The sequence below is a fragment of the Bidens hawaiensis genome, unplaced genomic scaffold, assembly GCF_021521415.1.
Source record: "Bidens hawaiensis isolate Kalapana, Puna unplaced genomic scaffold, B.hawaiensis_p1.1 tig00046706_1, whole genome shotgun sequence".
Taxonomy (NCBI): domain Eukaryota; kingdom Viridiplantae; phylum Streptophyta; class Magnoliopsida; order Asterales; family Asteraceae; genus Bidens; species Bidens hawaiensis.
Window position 1 is genome coordinate 33465 of NW_027498334.1, and position 18225 is coordinate 51689.

Here is an 18225-nt window from a genome sequence, read left to right on the forward strand (position 1 = left end):
TACCAGCATTACAATTCGGACCATCCGGGTATTCTACCTCAACTTCGTCCGGTAAATTAGACACGCCCTTTACTTCAACCAACATACGGGCATACCCCATTTTACCAGTTTTACCCACTACACGAGCTTGAGTAATTTTATCCAACAACCGCGGAACACCAACCCCACTAAAGACTTTACTCATACCCCTTTCCGCTCCATAGGAACATTATGAACGATAACCCACAAATGTATAGCCGATGGCTCAACCTTCTCAAGACATAAGCCCGGTACCCATTTATTAAGAAAAATAGGAATGTTATTAACCATCCAAACTCCTTTTTCAAGTACCTTATTCATCCTCATTTCACTCTTGAACTTAAATAAATAGAAACCGGTCGTATTCTTTGAAACCTCGGCCAAGTAATAAGCTTGCCACATGTGTTTAAGACATATTACCTTATTAAAATTCATGGAGGTGCCTAGGAAATAGTCATAAAGGTAAAGTGCAAACTCTTTTGAGCTTTACCTTTATTATAAGATGTTAAGATCAAAATAATATAGGATACGAATTATAAAAAGAAAAGTAAGAGTCTTGAATTGTATTTGGTATATACTTGTAGGAGGGTATGTTTAGTAAAATACAAGAAAGGGTACAGCACCCTAACAAAATATAGTAAATACATAATTAATTCATGTGTTTTTTTTAACTATAAACAAATTCTGGGGTACTGACTAAATTCATCACATCGGGATACACTCATCTTTCTATCCAGATCTAAGGCCAACGTTCGTGAACACTCGCCCAAAAACACGACAATGTGGTGAGATAAAGACCGTTAGTTCAAGAATCCGACTACTGAAAACCACATATTCACCTAGTCTCTTATCTTTCATCCTGTTGCATCTGAAACTAAATACTATGAACAAGAATCGAACTTTGGTCATATGAAACACCAAGTATCTCTTATTATTCCACCACTAGCTCAATCAATTAATACACGTGTTGTAAAATTTAATTAACTAAAGTATAAAATATGCAAACAAAAGAAAATAATTAATAACCTTTCTAGTCTATAAATACAATCCAATTCATTCATGCAAATACACACCATTTCCTCAACACTCAAAAATGGAACCATTGCTAGCTGAAACATCCCTAACCGTCGACGACGACACCCCACTCATTCCCATCCCAGGCTCCTACGGCCTTCCTTTCATCCAACCCATTATCGACCGACTCGAGTACTTTTACGGCCCTGGCAGCCCAGACGAGTACTTCCGGTCCCGGGCTGAGAAATACAAGTCGACAGTCTTCCGGGCCAACATGCCACCCGGCCCATTCATTAGCAAAAACTCCAAAGTCATCGTTCTACTCGACGCCAAAAGCTTTCCGGTCCTCTTCGACGTTTCCAAAGTCGAAAAGAAAGATTTGTTCACCGGGACTTACATGCCGTCCACCAGCCTCACTGGCGGATACCGTGTACTCTCTTACCTCGATCCATCCGAACCGAGACATGAACAACTTAAGAACCTATTGTTCTTCATGCTTAAATCCGCAAGCAACCGAGTCATTCCGCAGTTTGAACTCACTTACACTGAACTCTTTGTTGCACTTGAAGCCGAGTTACTCTTAACTGGTAAAGCCGCGTTCAACGACCTTGGTGAGCTAGCGGCTTTCCGGTTTCTGGGTCGGGCTTATTTCAACTCGAACCCTGAAGTAACTAAACTCTTACTAACCGGTCCGACTTTGATTAATGCCTGGGTGTTGTTTAATCTTCATCCTTTGTTAACTCTTGGCCTTCCTTGGTTCTTGGAGGAACCTCTTCTCCATACTTTCCCGCTGCCGCCGATTTTGATTCAGAGTAGTTATCAGCAACTGTATAATTATTTCGAGTCCGCGGCGACTTCGGTGGTGGCGCAAGCTGAGACATTAGGGATTCCGAAAGATGAAGCTTTGCATAATATCTTATTCGCGGTTTGCTTCAATACTTTTGGTGAGCATATGTTATTTGATAATGCAACATGAAAGTTAATTTTATAGATAATTGAAATGAAATTATGAACAAGAGATATAGAAATACAAATATGGAAAACATTAAATGATCACCAAATGACAATGACCTTTTGATTTAACGAGACAATCTTAATTTTTTATTACTTGCTAATAATTGATTAAATGATCACGGATCACCTAATGACAATGACCTGTTAATGTAACAAAATTATCTTAATTTTATAACTTGCTAATAATTGATTAATGATCACCGATCACCAAATACATTGACCATTAATTTAACAAAATAATCTTCATTTTTATAACTTGTTAGGCTGAGGGGTGTGGGGGGTTTTAATGGGGGCTTTAATGAGGGCTCCAACCAATAATATTATGACGTGTAGCAGAGAGAGAAACTGGATAAGGGGGGTGTTAGAGCCCCCGTTGGAGCCCCTGGCCCTGGTGTGGGGGGCTTTAATGGGGGCTTTAATGGGGTATAATTATATAGGAAAAATATTTTTTTTTTGGTTTGTTCGGCTCCCAACGGTCAAAAAACCATCAAATCCCGTGCTTTTCTCTCTCTTCTCCCGCTAACCAGCTTGCGCCTGCATGGTTTTCCGCGCTAGCGCCCCGTTAGCGCCCCGGTTCGCGCCCCGGTGGTGTGGTGTTAGCGCCTGGGGGCGCGAGCGGAGGGGCTCTAGCGCTCCCGTTGAAGCCCCACACCCCTCAGCCTTAGACTAAGGGGTGTGGGGGCTCTAGTGGGGGCTCCAGCAGAGCCAAAAACCAATAATATTATGACGTGTGGCAGAGAGAAAAACTGGATAAGGGGATGTTGGAGCCCCTGGTGTGGGTAGCGGCCCTCTAGCGCCCATATTAAAGCCCCACATCCTCTCTCTCTTCTCCCGCTACCATGCTCACGGGTGGTGTTTGCGCCTCAGTAGCGCCCCCTCTAGCGCCATTTGGTGTGGTATTAGCGCCTGGGGCGCGAGCGGAGGGGCTCTAGCGCCCCCTTTGAAGCCCCCACACCCTTCAGTCTTACTAATTGTTCCTTGATGCAATAATCTTATATTCATTCTCTTGCTTTAGATTCTTCACCATCTTTTTAAAATTGACGAAGCAATTCCAGATTGATCGATAGATGCCACTGGATAAATCAAGCTTGTTTTCTAAACGTTTTTTTTTTTATAAATTTATTATCTTTTTTGAAAATTCTCAATTTGTAAAAAAAAAATTAATCAAATTTATGGAACCATGCATATATTAAACTTTTGGTTATATTTTTGTAACTGTATATATGCTTATGCATATTTTGATAATTATATATACACTTTGTCTGTATATATGTGAATATAATACACACAATAATATATAAAATTATATATCGTATGCATGGCAAGGATGTAAAAATATTATTATAGCACTAAAAAGGTAAAAGAAAAAAAACAAAATGTTAAAAACAAATCGAATTGCAAAACTTTATTTATCAATGCATGGAAGTTAATTTTATAGAAAATATTACATAATTATAATTTATAAACAATATAATTTTTTTTTTGTTTTTTTTTATATAACACAAACCTAGCTACATCTGGATAATGGGTAAACGCGCAACAAGTTGCGCCGCTATCCCCTTTTGAATCACAAAGCCTATTCTATTAAATATAAATATTTGGTTTCTCAGGTTCTGCGAGTAACTGTGGATCACCTTCTGCAACAATATAATTAAAAAAAACATGTTGCCTCTCAATAACATTTTCTAATTTAGAAAAAAGTAAGTTAATAACATTTTGTAAAATAAAAGTGTTGACTATTTTATAATACTCAATTACTCAGCAGTGATAATAACATGTCCATTTTCATGGTTCACCCAAAAACAAACACCAATTTGAGTAAATATAGCTTGTTTGCATTAACAGGTGGAATGAAGATCCTGTTCCCCAGCACACTCAAATGGATAGCACAAGCCGGTGAAAAATTACATGCCCAACTAGCGAAAGAAATAAGAACCGCTATATTATTATACGGCTTTGGGCAGGTAACACTGAATGCAATCGAAAAGATGCCGTTAACGAAGTCCGTCGTGTACGAGTCTCTTCGTATTCAGCCACCAGTTCCTCCTCAATATGGTAAAGCCAAAAGCGACTTCACAATCTCATCACACGACAACACTTTCGAAATCAAAGAAGGCGAGATGTTATTCGGGTACCAACCATTTGCAACCAAGGACCCCAAAGTGTTTGACCGACCCGAGGAGTTTGTCCCTGATCGGTTCGTTGGGGACGGGGAGGCTTTGTTGAAGTATGTTATGTGGTCTAATGGACCGGAGACCGAGAGTCCGACAGTTGGGAATAAACAGTGTGCTGGGAAAGACTTTGTTGTGTTGATAACGAGGTTGTTTGTGATTGAGTTTTTTCGACGGTATGACACGTTTGAGGTGGAGGTAAGTGAATCGGCATTGGGTGCGAGTGTTACAATTACGTCCGTGAAGAGGGCTATTATATGATCATGCATTGTAACCTTTACTAGACTTGGGTGTGTGTCAAGTATAAAGCTATGAGCTAAGTTGGATGTGTGTCAAGAATAAAGCTGGTCTTGTGGTTGATTGATTACAGCGGAGTTGTTATTTGTTTTCTGTCTGTTTTTGTAAAAGTCAATGTAACAAGTGTTAATAAAATATCAAGGTTGTTTGTATCATTCATTAGATGATAAAGTGTTGAATTGGTTTCATGAGCATGAAATAACTATGTTTAAATTAAATACTATTTCAAATTAATTTAAATAGTAGAAAGGAGAAAGGTTTACATCTGGTTGAGAGATGCAAGAAAAGTTGCTAAAAATAGCGGTTTGGTTTACCCCATTTTCGAAACCCTAAAAGTAATAAAAATCGACTTATTGTTATTGTAATGATCTAAGTAGTAATCGAACGTTTAGTTAAGTCTTATTAAATACTTTATGGTATTAAAATACTAATAAGATTTTAGTTTTGCTATTCAAAGAGAGATTGCCGCGCAACGTGTTGCCTGTTTGTCTGCCTTTTTATTGTATTCGTTTTTGAATTTTGTGAGAAAGTAAGGATACATAGCCATATGACTATTGGTTTGAGGTGAAAAAAAATTCAATATCAAAACTGAGTTCCACATACAAAAGATGACAGTAGTTATACTAAGTAACTAAGGCCTGGAACGAAAAGTTAAAACCGGTTTATGATCGGTTTTGAGGTTTTGGTTTAGGTTGAAACTGATTTCTTGACTAGGTTATGATTGGTTTTGATTCGGGTTTTGATCGGGTTCAGTTCGATTTTTAACCGGTTTTTTCCCGGTTTTGACCGGTTTCGGTTCTTTTAACCGGTTTGGAACCGGTTTTGGAGGAGAAAATTACAAACCGGTTTAAAACCGACGGTTTTAAACGGTTCCAAACCGGTTTATACATAATCGGTTTCAAACAGGTTTATACATAATCGGTTTCAAACCGGTTCGGTTTCAGTTCAGTTTTCAAATCGTTTCGATTAACCGATTTATTTGCCCACCGCTACACACAATAAAGTCAATAGTAAAATTTTTGATTATCTAATAATAACCCATGTGCACATGGAAGATGATTGATAATTCGACCCTCTTTTTTGTTTGTATCTCCACCATTATCCATATTTATTTTTTTCCATTAGAAGAATACCTTTAATTCTTATCACGATCCAGACTTTTTCTGATCATCCTCACCAACCGAACCATCATTTATCAGGGCCGATATAACGATTTTGAATGCCTAAATCAAACTTAAGATTTTTTTGCTCTTTTATGACAATTGTTTCAAAAAACCAAAATTAAGTGCTAATAATGTGTCTCAAACTCATGACTACACGTTAACAATCTCATGGGGTCGTCTTTAAATTATACAGGGTTCGGCTTCAAAGTTTCACAGGGGTTGGGGTCAAAATTTTACAGGGGTCGGTCGAAAATTTTCCAGTATATTAACACAAAAAAAAAATTCACAGGAGACGGGGGACACCCCTCACTAACATGTGAGTCCGCCCCCGGGGGCAGCCACCACCATTTACTACATACCTTGGTCCGTTTCTGGCGATTACGATAATATAAATATTGATACCGATATCGTAGGTTCAGGCCCCTAGTTATACACGATACACACACGTATGTATACAAATTGAAAAGTTATAAATATTTGAAGAAGAAAGCTTCTTTATATTATCAAGAAAAGGGTACAATATTAAAATAAACTAAGAAGGCTATTTATAGCCTTTATAATGAAACGTGGGATAATAAAGAAACACTATAATCCTAATCTAATTCCTAAAGAACCGGTACACTAAATGGACTACTTCTTTTACACCACATGCATCCTTAAATCATCAACGTGCACTTCCACTTGAATCGGTCAACCCCAACCAATCCATTATTATTACACATACAACAACTCCTACTCTTCCGGTTAACCAAAACCAAGTAGGATAATCCATAAACTAAGTCGTGACCCGATAACATGCCGACCCACAATCCGTAAACGTACCGATTAAACCCAACACATATTTTATCACAACTTGACACACACAGACAAGACATAATTTATGCTCGATATATGAAAGTGCACGCAATTCTTGATGGAATATATATATGTTAAATGGCACTTGTAGATTGAAATGTTTCCATAAATAGATTTAAGATAAAATGGCAAAAGACGTCATTTATGTTTGCACAGTTTTTCAATGAATGTCCTTTGGCACTAACCCAGTTAAATTTTCTCGTTAAATCTGGTCATGTGCAAGGCACGTGAAGGTATATTTGTAAATTTACAAGCAAATCCCTCTTTCTCTCTCTCTCTCTTTCTATATATATATATATATATATATATATAGGGTATGGATCTTGCGAGAAGTGATATTACAGCGAGAAGTGCGAGAAGTGAATGTATAACTTCATTAATCCCTAATTTCACTCACTTTCATATGATGTTACATACATATATGTAAATTTGTTGTATTTATATCTTAATTACACATTCAAACCATCCTACAAATATATAAATGTACCGAGCCACATACAAACATACATACACATATACAAACATACGTACCTACACACATACATATGCACCTACACAACGCACCTACACATAAGAAAGATAGTGAAATTATGGATTAATGGAGTTACACCTTCACTTCTCGTTGTAAAAAAACTTCTGAAATGATTCAATACCTATATATATATATATGTGTATGTTTAGAATCCTTATCCACCATCTTCCTTCTTAACTCTCTAACATTCAAAACCACCACCACTTGCCGCATTCACCAGCAATCGCGACCACCAATTTCCACCAACAACAGAACCTTCAATCCGCCACTACGGGCTTTGAGAATCAGACCTACCACCGTCACTTCCGCCCCCCGTGAGCATGGAGCCTCACTGCAGGTCGCCGAGCATGTAGAATCGAACATATATGTGTTCTAGGGTTTCTAATTTTAGGGGAAAATATGCAACATACCTTGTGGTGGCCAATGGTGGTTTCACTCTTTCTCCCTGCGATCACCACTGTCACACCCCACTTTTAGGGCCCAGGCGGGTGACCAATAGTTGGTACCTGTTTTGTAAAAACATCAGAGTTGCGGTTTATAGCGGAAGTCTTTAAAATATTATTGAAAACTTATTAAAATCTCGGGTTTACATACCCGTTTGATATTTCAAATACATTTCTTTATAAAACATAATTCTTTTATGATATTTTGAAATAAAATATCTGAGCCACCAGATAGCATCTAATGACTATAACTTCAATTCCTTCTTTCTTGTCTGTTCTAACCTTTCTTGTTTCCCTGTAACATGGATGGGAAAATACGTCAACACAAAGCTGGTGAATAACGCTGACTCTAAAATCTCTTTTCAATACCTTTGTGAAACCAACAATAATACCTTTGTGACTACTCATTAGGCACCCAACTACATTGGGATCAAATTACCCTAAGTACCATGTACAATTAATTATATACACAATATCATTTCTCTGAACAGTTCCGTAGACCTTCAGAGGCAGGTTGATGATATGCATGGCCTCGGGGAAATGCCGAGTCACCATGTATGTTTGGATCCAGACACATGTATACTCTTAATCAGAGTGTCTGTTTCTTATTATTGTACACAAAGTTTTTAAGAATTCGTAAATCCTATGCAAACATTCTGACTCATTATAAAAGGTTTGAGGCGTATTCACCTTGTCTGTTTATAATCAGTTTCTGATACTGATTCCTGTTTTCTGATTTCTGCTTCTTGTTTTGTTACCTCGGACCTATAGTACGAGAATAACATTTTTGTATAAATATCTAGATCAACGATCTAGCTTTAGACCTTTTGTTTATTTCGTATAGCTTTAACCTTGATGAAAACATTTGTTACCTCGGACCTATAGTACGAGAATAACATTTTTGTATAAATATCTAGATCAACGATCTAGCTTTAGACCTTTAGTCTATTTCGTATAGCTTTAACCTTGATGAAAACATTTGGACCTTTAGTTATTTTCTTTCTTTACCATTTATATGCTACGTTTCTTCTTCAGGAAGAAACGTCTATTCTGAGTTTCTTCTTCAAGAAGAAACATTAATTTCATAATTATAATATTTTGTATTATATTTCTTAATCATAAAGAAATACTATTTTGACTATAACATTTGCTTAAGAAAAGTTATATAATACTAAATTGTAATCAAGGTTTGGCTATACCTCCGACTATGATCTAAGCCATTAATAATAATATAATAATAACTTAGGCAGAACCCCCTTACCTCGCACGGTATTTGGAGTTAAATATTCCTAAGTTTATACGGGCAGCACTTCTACTCTATACGCACGTTTATCGAGGCGTTCTTGATCCACCTTCCTTAGCACGCAAATCGAGGTAATGTTCGGTTGTCGGGTCATGCACGTACTTCGAGACGGAATGTCGGGTGCTTGGCACGGATTACGATGTGATATTTGTCGGTTCGGTGGCACGCAAAATGGTGTTCGGCACGCAAACCGAGGTAGAGAGAGAGTGAAAATCTAGAGAGAGAGTGGAGAGGTGTGTTGCAAATGAGCCGATCCCCTCCCTATTTATAGCAAATTTTGGATCCCATCGCGATACGCGATGGGCTCCTTTCTTCCTTCGTCACGTATCACGATACCCATATTTCTGAGATCTTGCCACATGTCGCCCCGTGGCCTGACACGTCTGCCACGTGTCTCCACGTGGTCTGACACGTTCTGCCGCGTGTCTTGGCCTGCTTCCACGTGTCACCAGAGCTGCCAAAGTGTGCCATCAAAGCGTCACATTGCGCCCAACGCCCTTCTCCGTCGCCTTCGCCATCGTCCTCGTCCTCGCCCGAGCCCGTACGAGTGCGCGTCGGGTGCTACGCACCCTCCCGCTAGGACCACTTGGTGCTTGATATTCATAAAAGAATATAACTATGGAAAATCTCTTTTTTATAAAGAGCTTCCATTTCGTTACCACTTTCCATGTGGGATGGATTCCATCTTCCTTATTTATACCTTAGTAGAATGCTTCCACTTTCTTACATCTTCCAATGTGGGATGGAATTTCTCTTTACTTATTTCTTCCATGTAAGAATACTTAGCTTTAGGAAATGTTTTTGTTTTCCTTATTTTTCTTATATTTTCTTATTTAATATTTTCTCATTACTTATCTTGAGATTATTTTTGATCCCTCAACTTTCCTAAATTGTCAAATTTGGATCGAAATTTTGGGGATGTTACAACCACAGACACCCAAACTCCATCACCCGCCTCTACAATCTTTATCACCGCCACCACACCACACCAGACCAACCATTGTCACCCACGTCACCACCGTCTACCACGATGAAGACAGCGACACCGAAGATGATGATAAGAATCAGATCAGCTCGCTAGAACCATTCCCCGGAAAATCGATTTTGTTGCTAGAGTGCTCGAAATGGTACTTGGTCTGCAGGGTATGCTTGTGTAGGTCTCATTCCATCATTCCCCTAAACTTTCATGTATTGAAATTGTCGTTTCTCGCCGGGAAATGTTGATGCTAGTAGTCGGAACCCTAGTTTGTCACACCCTCAAAATCCACTAACGGAGTTTTATCATCAGAGGGTGTGAACTAACAGGATCGGAATCATTAGTTATAATCAAACCATAAAAACGTTTACATGAAAAATAAGTGCGGAAGCGTAAAAACCAAAGACAAAAGTTGCGTCACGCAGGACGACTTAAAAACCCAAGTAATAATAGTTAAAACATGTTTGCATATCAGAATGTTCAAAACCATGCATGATCCTATACCGCGCGCCCGCCTCGGCTACCTGAGAATAACATACTAAAAGTGTCAACACAAGGTTGGTGAGTTCACAAGTTTAAATAAAATAAAGCGTTTAGCGTTTGCGTTCAGCGTTTTGCGTTCAGCGTTTTGCGTTACCAGATAGTGTTAAATCAATTATATATCGATAGGTAGCTAGCCTATACAACAAGTATTACTAAGTGTTCGACACCGAAGCTGACTGTTTATCAAGTGCCTTGTCACCAGGTCATCCAGACCATGGTACGTGTTAGCCAAAATTACACCCGCTCGACCTCCAGTCGAGTTTAGCGTTGGGTGGGGTTTGTCAAACCCAGTAGTACTACTCAACAGTGACTCGCTATTCCAAATATTAACCGGTTCGATGTGTAGGACTTCAAATGTTTCGTTTGCCACTTAGCCTTTACAAGTGATATATAATTTACTAACAAAATCTTAAATGCGTTTATCGGAGTATGTTATCTCCCCCAAGTGAAAAGCGTTTAAAACAGTTTAAAGGGGTAAGTGAAACTCACTGTTTGCGAAGAATTCCCAAAAATAAATCACCAAGTGATGCGCGTCACAGAAAACTCTCTCTAGCGTTCTAAAACAACAAAGAGATTTTCTAAGTGTCGGAACTATTAACGAGTCTCTAGACCCGGCACGTAGTACCTATTCAAATTTCACGTTTCGTGTTTGTTTGTGAATCGTGTGTGACTTAACAAGCACATTTGTGATACGCTACGTGTGTGAACAATCGTTTACGTGTCATGTATTAATAATGTACATCACTAGCAACTATTCCCCGCAGGGGAAATTTGGTCAAAACACCACAATTATTTAGCAAGTATTCCCCGCAGGGGCAATTTGGTCAAAACATAACAATTAACTAGCAATTATCATGTTTCATGCATTTTCACAAAATTCAGCAGCTAGTTTCACCGAGACAGAAATTCTACTTGAAAGATTGTACTATTCCACCGATCATAGCATCTAAATTAATTTACCAAAAATCATCACAAAAGCATGTATGTCTTAGGTTTCAAGAACATATTTTATTATATTTTTATTCCACCTAGGTTTCTCACAATAATCAAATCATTACAGCAACTCATAACAGTCAAATTCATGCGCAACAGAATGTTATTTGAAATTCCCGTTAAATGAAAAATCTAAAAAATGCAAGAGCACTTGGGTTAGGTTCCTAACTCAATAAGTCAACTTCCAGAAGTGGAACCAACCCAATTGGTCTCGTAGTTCATGAGATATAACATTTACAAAACAACCTAACAGCAGGTCTAACAACTCAGCTTTGCACAACGTTTTTGTAAAATCATAAAGGTTAACTTTTACATGTCCAAAAATTGCAAATTTATATTCTTTAGAAACTAGACTCAACCTAGTTTACTGTAGTATCAATAATCTCAACCAATTTTCACATTTACACCCCGATACAGTCAATTGAACATCAACAACACAATCTGTCCAGAAACTGTTTGCAACAAAACTCAACATATTAACCATCTATAGACTATAATCCGTTCATATAACACTCTAGACACCATAATCACTATCCATGCACATCAATTACACCATACATACATGTTTAGGGTTTTATTTGATCTCAAAATCAAGACACAACAATTAACATGTAACAATATCAATTCTAGTAATCAAATCATCATCAATACATCATCAAATCAAACAAAGATCATATGAACACAATATATGAAATTTCCAGATTTTAGGGTTTATAATTAACCCATTCAAACTCAAAATTAAGCATGTAAAATACATAGGATAGTTGTTTATACCTTCTTAGCACATTAATCTTCGATTAAACTTGAAAGATCTTGTGTATATGTGTGTGTGTGTGATTGACGGCAGCCAAGAACAAGGGGGGAGGGGGGCTGGCCGATCGGTTTTGAGAGAGAAAGAGAGGCTAGGGTTTTAGCTTAATATTATTTAATAACAGTCATGTTACATTTAGGTCCCTCCACTTTCAAATGTTACTTTTCTAGCTTAATTAACTAGTTCTAGCACATTGAGTTAACGTTTATAACAATGTTATCACATAACACATAAGTCTAACACATAATTATCACATAATTATTGTTTTGGCGTTTTTCGTTTATTCGCCAATCGTTTGCGTCAACTCGTTTGCGTTTCGGTGCAAATCCCGAAATACTACACATGTAGTAAGTGTCAAGCGTCATTTAAACCCTAGTTTAAATGTAATGAGGTGTGCGTTATAGATTCAGTGATCTTTAAGTTTGAATTGACGGAGTTGAGTTAACGGAGTTAACCTGAAATTGACGATTGTCACATAGTTCCCATGTTAAAGAATTTTCGTCCCGAAAATTTAAGTCAAGTCGTGATGAGTGTCTGAAAAAGTAAGAAAAATTTTCTGTTTGTCATATCATCCCCTAGTAGAAAGAAATTTCGTCCCGAAATTTAATTCATACCTCCGGTGATTTCTGACGGTTTGTCGGGTTTCGCGGTTTTCTGTGTTTGGTCAGCCCTTCAAAAAGGTGAGGATACTTTTTCATCATTTGATCCTCGCGTTCCCACGTGAACTCCGGTCCACGTCTTGAGTTCCAACGAACCTTAACGATTTGAATTTTGCTGTGCTTGAGTGTTTTGGTTTCCCAGTCCAAAATTTCAACTGGTTCTTCAATAAAGCGTAGCTGTTCATCAATTTGCAGTTCGTCCAAAGGGACTACTTGGGTTTCATCGGATAAGCATTTCTTCAAATTGGATACGTGGAAAACATTGTGTACACTGTTGAGTTCCGCTGGTAAGTCCAGTCGGTACGCCACCGGACCAACGCGTTCCGTTATCCGGTAAGGACCAACGTATCGTGGGTTGAGTTCGTTTCGCTTCCCAAAGCGAACCACACCTTTCCAAGGTGAGACTTTGAGTAACACTTGGTCATTCACTTGAAATTTGAGAGGTTTTCGGCGCTTGTCGGCGTAACTCTTTTGGCGATCTCGTGCTGCTGCCATGCGATTTCGGATTTGAACAATCTTTTCCGAAGTTTCGAGTACCAGTTCTGGACCAGTGATTTGGCTGTCACCCACCTCTGCCCAGCAGAGTGGTGATCGACACTTCCGTCCGTACAGTGCTTCAAACGGCACTGCTTTAATACTTGCGTGGTAGCTGTTATTATACGAAAACTCTACCAAAGGTAAGTGAGGTTCCCAACTTTTTCCGAAATCCAACACACATGAACGCAACATATCCTCCAGGGTCTGAATAGTTCGTTCACTTTGCCCATCCGTCTGAGGATGGTAGGCTGTGCTCATATCAAGACGTGTGCCTAGTGCGCTTTGTAGTGACTTCAAAAGTGAGAAGTGAAACGAGAATCTCGATCGGAAATGATTGAGACAGGCACTCCGTGTCTAGACACTACTTCCTTCATGTAGACGCGAGTCAATCTTTCCATTTTGTCCGATTCCTTAATCGCTAAAAAGTGTGCGGACTTAGTCAACCGGTCAACGATCACCCAGATGGTATCGCATCCCGTCAGTGTTTTAGGTAATCCCGTGATAAAATCCATTGAAATGTGTTCCCATTTCCACATTGGAAGTTCCGGTTGTTGTAGTAGGCCAGATGGTTTCTGGTATTCTATTTTGACTCTGGCACAAGTCAAGCATTTGCTCACGTAGGTGGCAATGTCGGTTTTCATATTCGGCTACCGGTAAAGTGCCTTTAAGTCATGATACATTTTATCTGAGCTAGGGTGGATGGAATATCTGGACTTGTGTGCTTTCTCCATCACCGGAATTCTCAACTCTCCGAATCGTGGAACCCAAATCCGGTTCTCAAAATATCGGACCCCGTCCGATTTGGTTTCAAGTTGCTTGTTCATGCCCCGCATGAGTTCCGATGGAAGATTATCATCTTTCAAAGCTTCGAGTTGCGCCTCGCGAATCTGATCGGGTAAGTTGGTATGAATCGTGAGTTGCAATGCTCGCACTCGTCTGGGTTTATCTGTTTCTTTTCTACTGAGGGCGTCGGCCACTACATTGGCCTTGCCAGGGTGGTACTTGATGGCACAATCATAATCCTTAAGCAGCTCGACCCAACGACGTTGTCGCATGTTCAGCTCTTTCTGATCGTAGATATGCTGGAGACTCTTGTGGTCGGTGTAAATGGTAAACTTGGTACCGTACAAGTATTGCCTCCATATCTTAAGGGCAAACACCACAGCTCCGAGTTCCAAATCATGGGTCGTGTAGTTCTTCTCGTGAACCCGCAGCTGTCGAGAGGCATAAGCTATAACCTTCTCGAGTTGCATCAGCACACAACCAAGACCTTGTATCGATGCGTCACAGTGTACCTCAAAATTCTCCGTTCCCTCGGGTAGGGCTAGAATAGGGGCGCTACAGAGTTTGGTTTTTAACAGTTGAAAAGCGGATTCTTGCGCGTCACCCCAATTGTACTTAGTACCCTTGTGAGTCAAAGCGATGAGGGGTTGGGCAATCTTTGAAAATCCTTCAATGAAACGCCGGTAGTAGCCGGCCAGTCCTAGGAATTGCCGCACCTCAGTCTGGGTCTTAGGTGCTTACCAGTTTTTGATGGCCTCTACCTTACCGGGATCGACATGGATACCATTCTCGTTGATCACATGTCCTAAAAAGTGAACCTCGCGAAGCCAAAATTCGCATTTCGAGAGTTTTGCGTACAGTTGTTCCTTCTTCAATAATTCTAGAATTACCCTTAAGTGTTCCTCATGGTCAGCCTTGTCCTTGGAGTAGACCAGGATATCGTCAATAAACACAATCACAAACTTGTCGAGGTACGCCTTGCATACTCGATTCATGAGATCCATAAATACGGCTGGTGTGTTGTTAGTCCAAAAGGCATAACCGAAAACTCGTAGTGACCATACCGTGTTCTGAAAGCCGTCTTTGAAATATCTTCTTCGCGCACTCATAGTTGATGGTAACCAGATCGCAGATCGATCTTCGAGTAATAACTCGATCCTTGGAGCTGGTCAAACATATCATCAATTCGGGGTAAAGGATAACGGTTCTTGACCGTCACCTTGTTCAACTCCCGGTAGTCGATACACATTCGGAAAGTCCCGTCCTTCTTTCGGACAAATAAGACAGGGGCTCCCCATGGTGATGAGCTAGGTCGGATAAAACCCTTATCCAACAAATCTTGCAACTGAGTGGACAGTTCCTGAAGCTCCGCCGGTGCGAGCCAATACGGAGCTCGTGCTATGGGTGCTGCACCGGGGGTCAACTCGATTTGGAATTCGACTTGTCGAATAGGAGGGAGTCCAGGCAAATCCTCCGGGAAAACTTCCGGAAAATCTCGCACAATCGGTATATCTTTAATTCGCTTATCTTCCGCAGGTTTCTCAACAATCTGCGTCAAAATTGCCGGATGACCCTTTCGTAGATACTTCTGCGCCTTCATGAGGGTAATGACGCTGGTGGTCATGCCGTTTCTCTCGCCCCGGATCGAAATGATCTCATCGGAAGGGGTAGTAATGTGGACTATCTTGTCGTGACATATAATCTCCGCTCGGTTCTCGGATAACCAGTCCATGCCGACCACTACATCGAAACTACTAAGCGTAAAAGGAATAAGGTCGATATCAAAGACATGACCTGCCAGTTTTTACTTACATCCCGCAAGTACATGAGTCGTTACTATAGTCTTACCGTCAGCTAATTCAACAGGAAACTTAGCATCTAATGGGGTTGGAGTTAGGTCTAAGAGTTGACTAAAGGCTTTCGACACAAAACTCCTATCAGCTCCAGTGTCAAACAATACAGAAGCAAAACAATCGTTCACAGGGAACTTACCAGTCACCACGTACGGATCATTGCGGGCTTGACCCAACCCAATAACAAAAGCTCTTCCTTTACCATTGTTTCCACCACCACTGCCACTTCCATTACCTCCATTGTTGTCGTTCTGTTTCAGCTTGGGACAATCTTTCCTGAAATGACCTTCCTGCCCACATTCGAAACATCCATTCGTCGTCATAGGTGGTTTAGGAGCACCCTTTGCCGCAAGGTCTCCTCTACATTCCTTTGCCTGGTGACCCATCTTTCCGCATCTCAGACACTTGACACGGTCACACGGGCCAGCATGATGATAGTTACACTTGTTGCACTTCGGGTACTTCCCAGCATAGCCGCTCGAACCCTGCCCGCTACCGTTGTTATTGTTATTGTGACCGTGATTGTTGAAGCTACGGGTGAATTCGGGCTTTCGGTAGTGTTGCTGCTGTGGGGGGTTCGAGGATGAGGATCTGGTGTTGTCAAACTTTCTCTTTCCGTTGCTCGGGTTGTTGCTGTTGTTGTCAGCACTCGGGTTGTCACGGGCTTTAGTGGTTGAACCCCTAGGTGGTAGCGCACCTTGGGTCACTGCTTGATCCGTTAGTTTGTGAGCTAACCTAATCGCTTGTTGAATCGTGGCTGGTCTGGAAGACGTCACCATGCCCTGAATCTGCGGTGCTAACCCATCAATATACATTTCAATCCTCTTACTCGGCGGGTCTACCATCCGTGGACACATCACAGCCAACTCGTGAGAACGGGTGGTGTAGGCTTCGATTTCTGAACCCACCATCTTCAATGACCAAAACTCGGATTCCAACTTTGCAATCTCCTCCCTAGGACAGTACTCTTCTCGCATCATGTTTTTGAACTCCTCCCAGTTCATCGCGTTAGCCAGTTCCAATCCAAGGATCTGCACGTTTGAATTCCACCATGTGAGGGCAGAATCTTCAAGTGTTCCAGCAGCAAATTTGACCCTACTGGCAGGGGGACAATTACACATCTCAAAAGCCGACTCGGCCTTTTCAGCCCAACGCAGGAAGCCTATAGCTCCCTCGGTGCCCTTAAACGTACTGGGCTTGCAGTCAAGGTAATTCTTGAAGGTACACGTTCCAATTGGACCTCCAGCTTGCTTCTGTACATGTGCGGCTAGAGCGGCCGCCGCGTGGTCATTCAGCAGAGTTTGGAGTTCTGCTGCAGTCAGGTTGATATTACCACGTCCGTGTCCAGCGTTTCTTCCTACCATTTCCTTGAATCACAGCATAAAATGTTAAACATGAATTTTTCTTTCATATGAAACACACCATACATGTAATAAAAGATAGGTAAGAAAGAAAATAAAAGGAACAAACATCACATCACAACCATATATTAATCCAAATAAGAATTCATGATTAAAACCATTGTATTCGCTACAAAGTATTTAAAACCAATCCTTAAAATCATAGAAAAATAATAGTTTGGATGGAGACAACCCCTCCATCTGGGTGTTATCATCCATAGATGTCATCGTCTGAGGACACCTCTGAGTGTGCCTCCTCCTCTGCCGGTTCTTCCTCCGGTTCTTCTTCAGGTTCCTCCTCGGGATCTTCCTCGGAATCCTCCTCAGGCTCCTCTTCGAGATCTTCTTCGGGTTCCTCTTCAGGCTCTGCCTCAGGCTCTGCTTCAGGTTCTGCCTCAGGCTCTGCCTCAGGTTCGGCTGCGTACTGAGCAATTTGCATTTGTAAGACATCGCAGCGCTCTAAAGCTATCTCGGTTCGGGTCCTTGCTACTTGGAGTTGCTCTTGCAAGACTATCATCTCGGCTTGCATCTTTCTCATAATCTTCATCTGTTGATCACTAGCCTCTTGCATTTCCTTCATTGCTACTATCATGCGGGAAATTTCCTTTTTAGTTTCGGTTCCATCTTTTAACAGTCCGGAAACGTTCGCTCTCGTATAGCGCATGTAACCAACATCACGCTCCAAACAAGAGACAACAGCTGCGAGCACACGCTCTACAGGTTCGGTTATAGGTGGTAAGGTGTTGGGATAAGCAGGATGGTTCGAGTGGGGGTAGCGGGGGAACTTGTTCGCGATAGACCATACGTCTGATCATATTAGGGTACCAATCCCAGCTAACTTCGTTTTCGTACATGCCTCC

The 18225-nt window shown here is 40.6% G+C and overlaps 1 protein-coding gene across 1 annotated transcript; it reads left to right on the forward strand.

The window, feature by feature from the left end:
* The first annotated feature begins 1066 nt into the window (after positions 1–1066).
* LOC143596566 (allene oxide synthase CYP74A2-like) lies at positions 1067–4611 on the forward strand. The gene is made up of 2 exons (XM_077075310.1): positions 1067–1976; positions 3892–4611. The coding sequence occupies exons 1-2, from the start codon at positions 1112–1114 to the stop codon at positions 4476–4478; spliced, it is 1452 nt and encodes a 483-aa protein (XP_076931425.1). The 5' UTR covers positions 1067–1111; the 3' UTR covers positions 4479–4611.
* The last annotated feature ends 13614 nt before the right edge of the window (positions 4612–18225 follow it).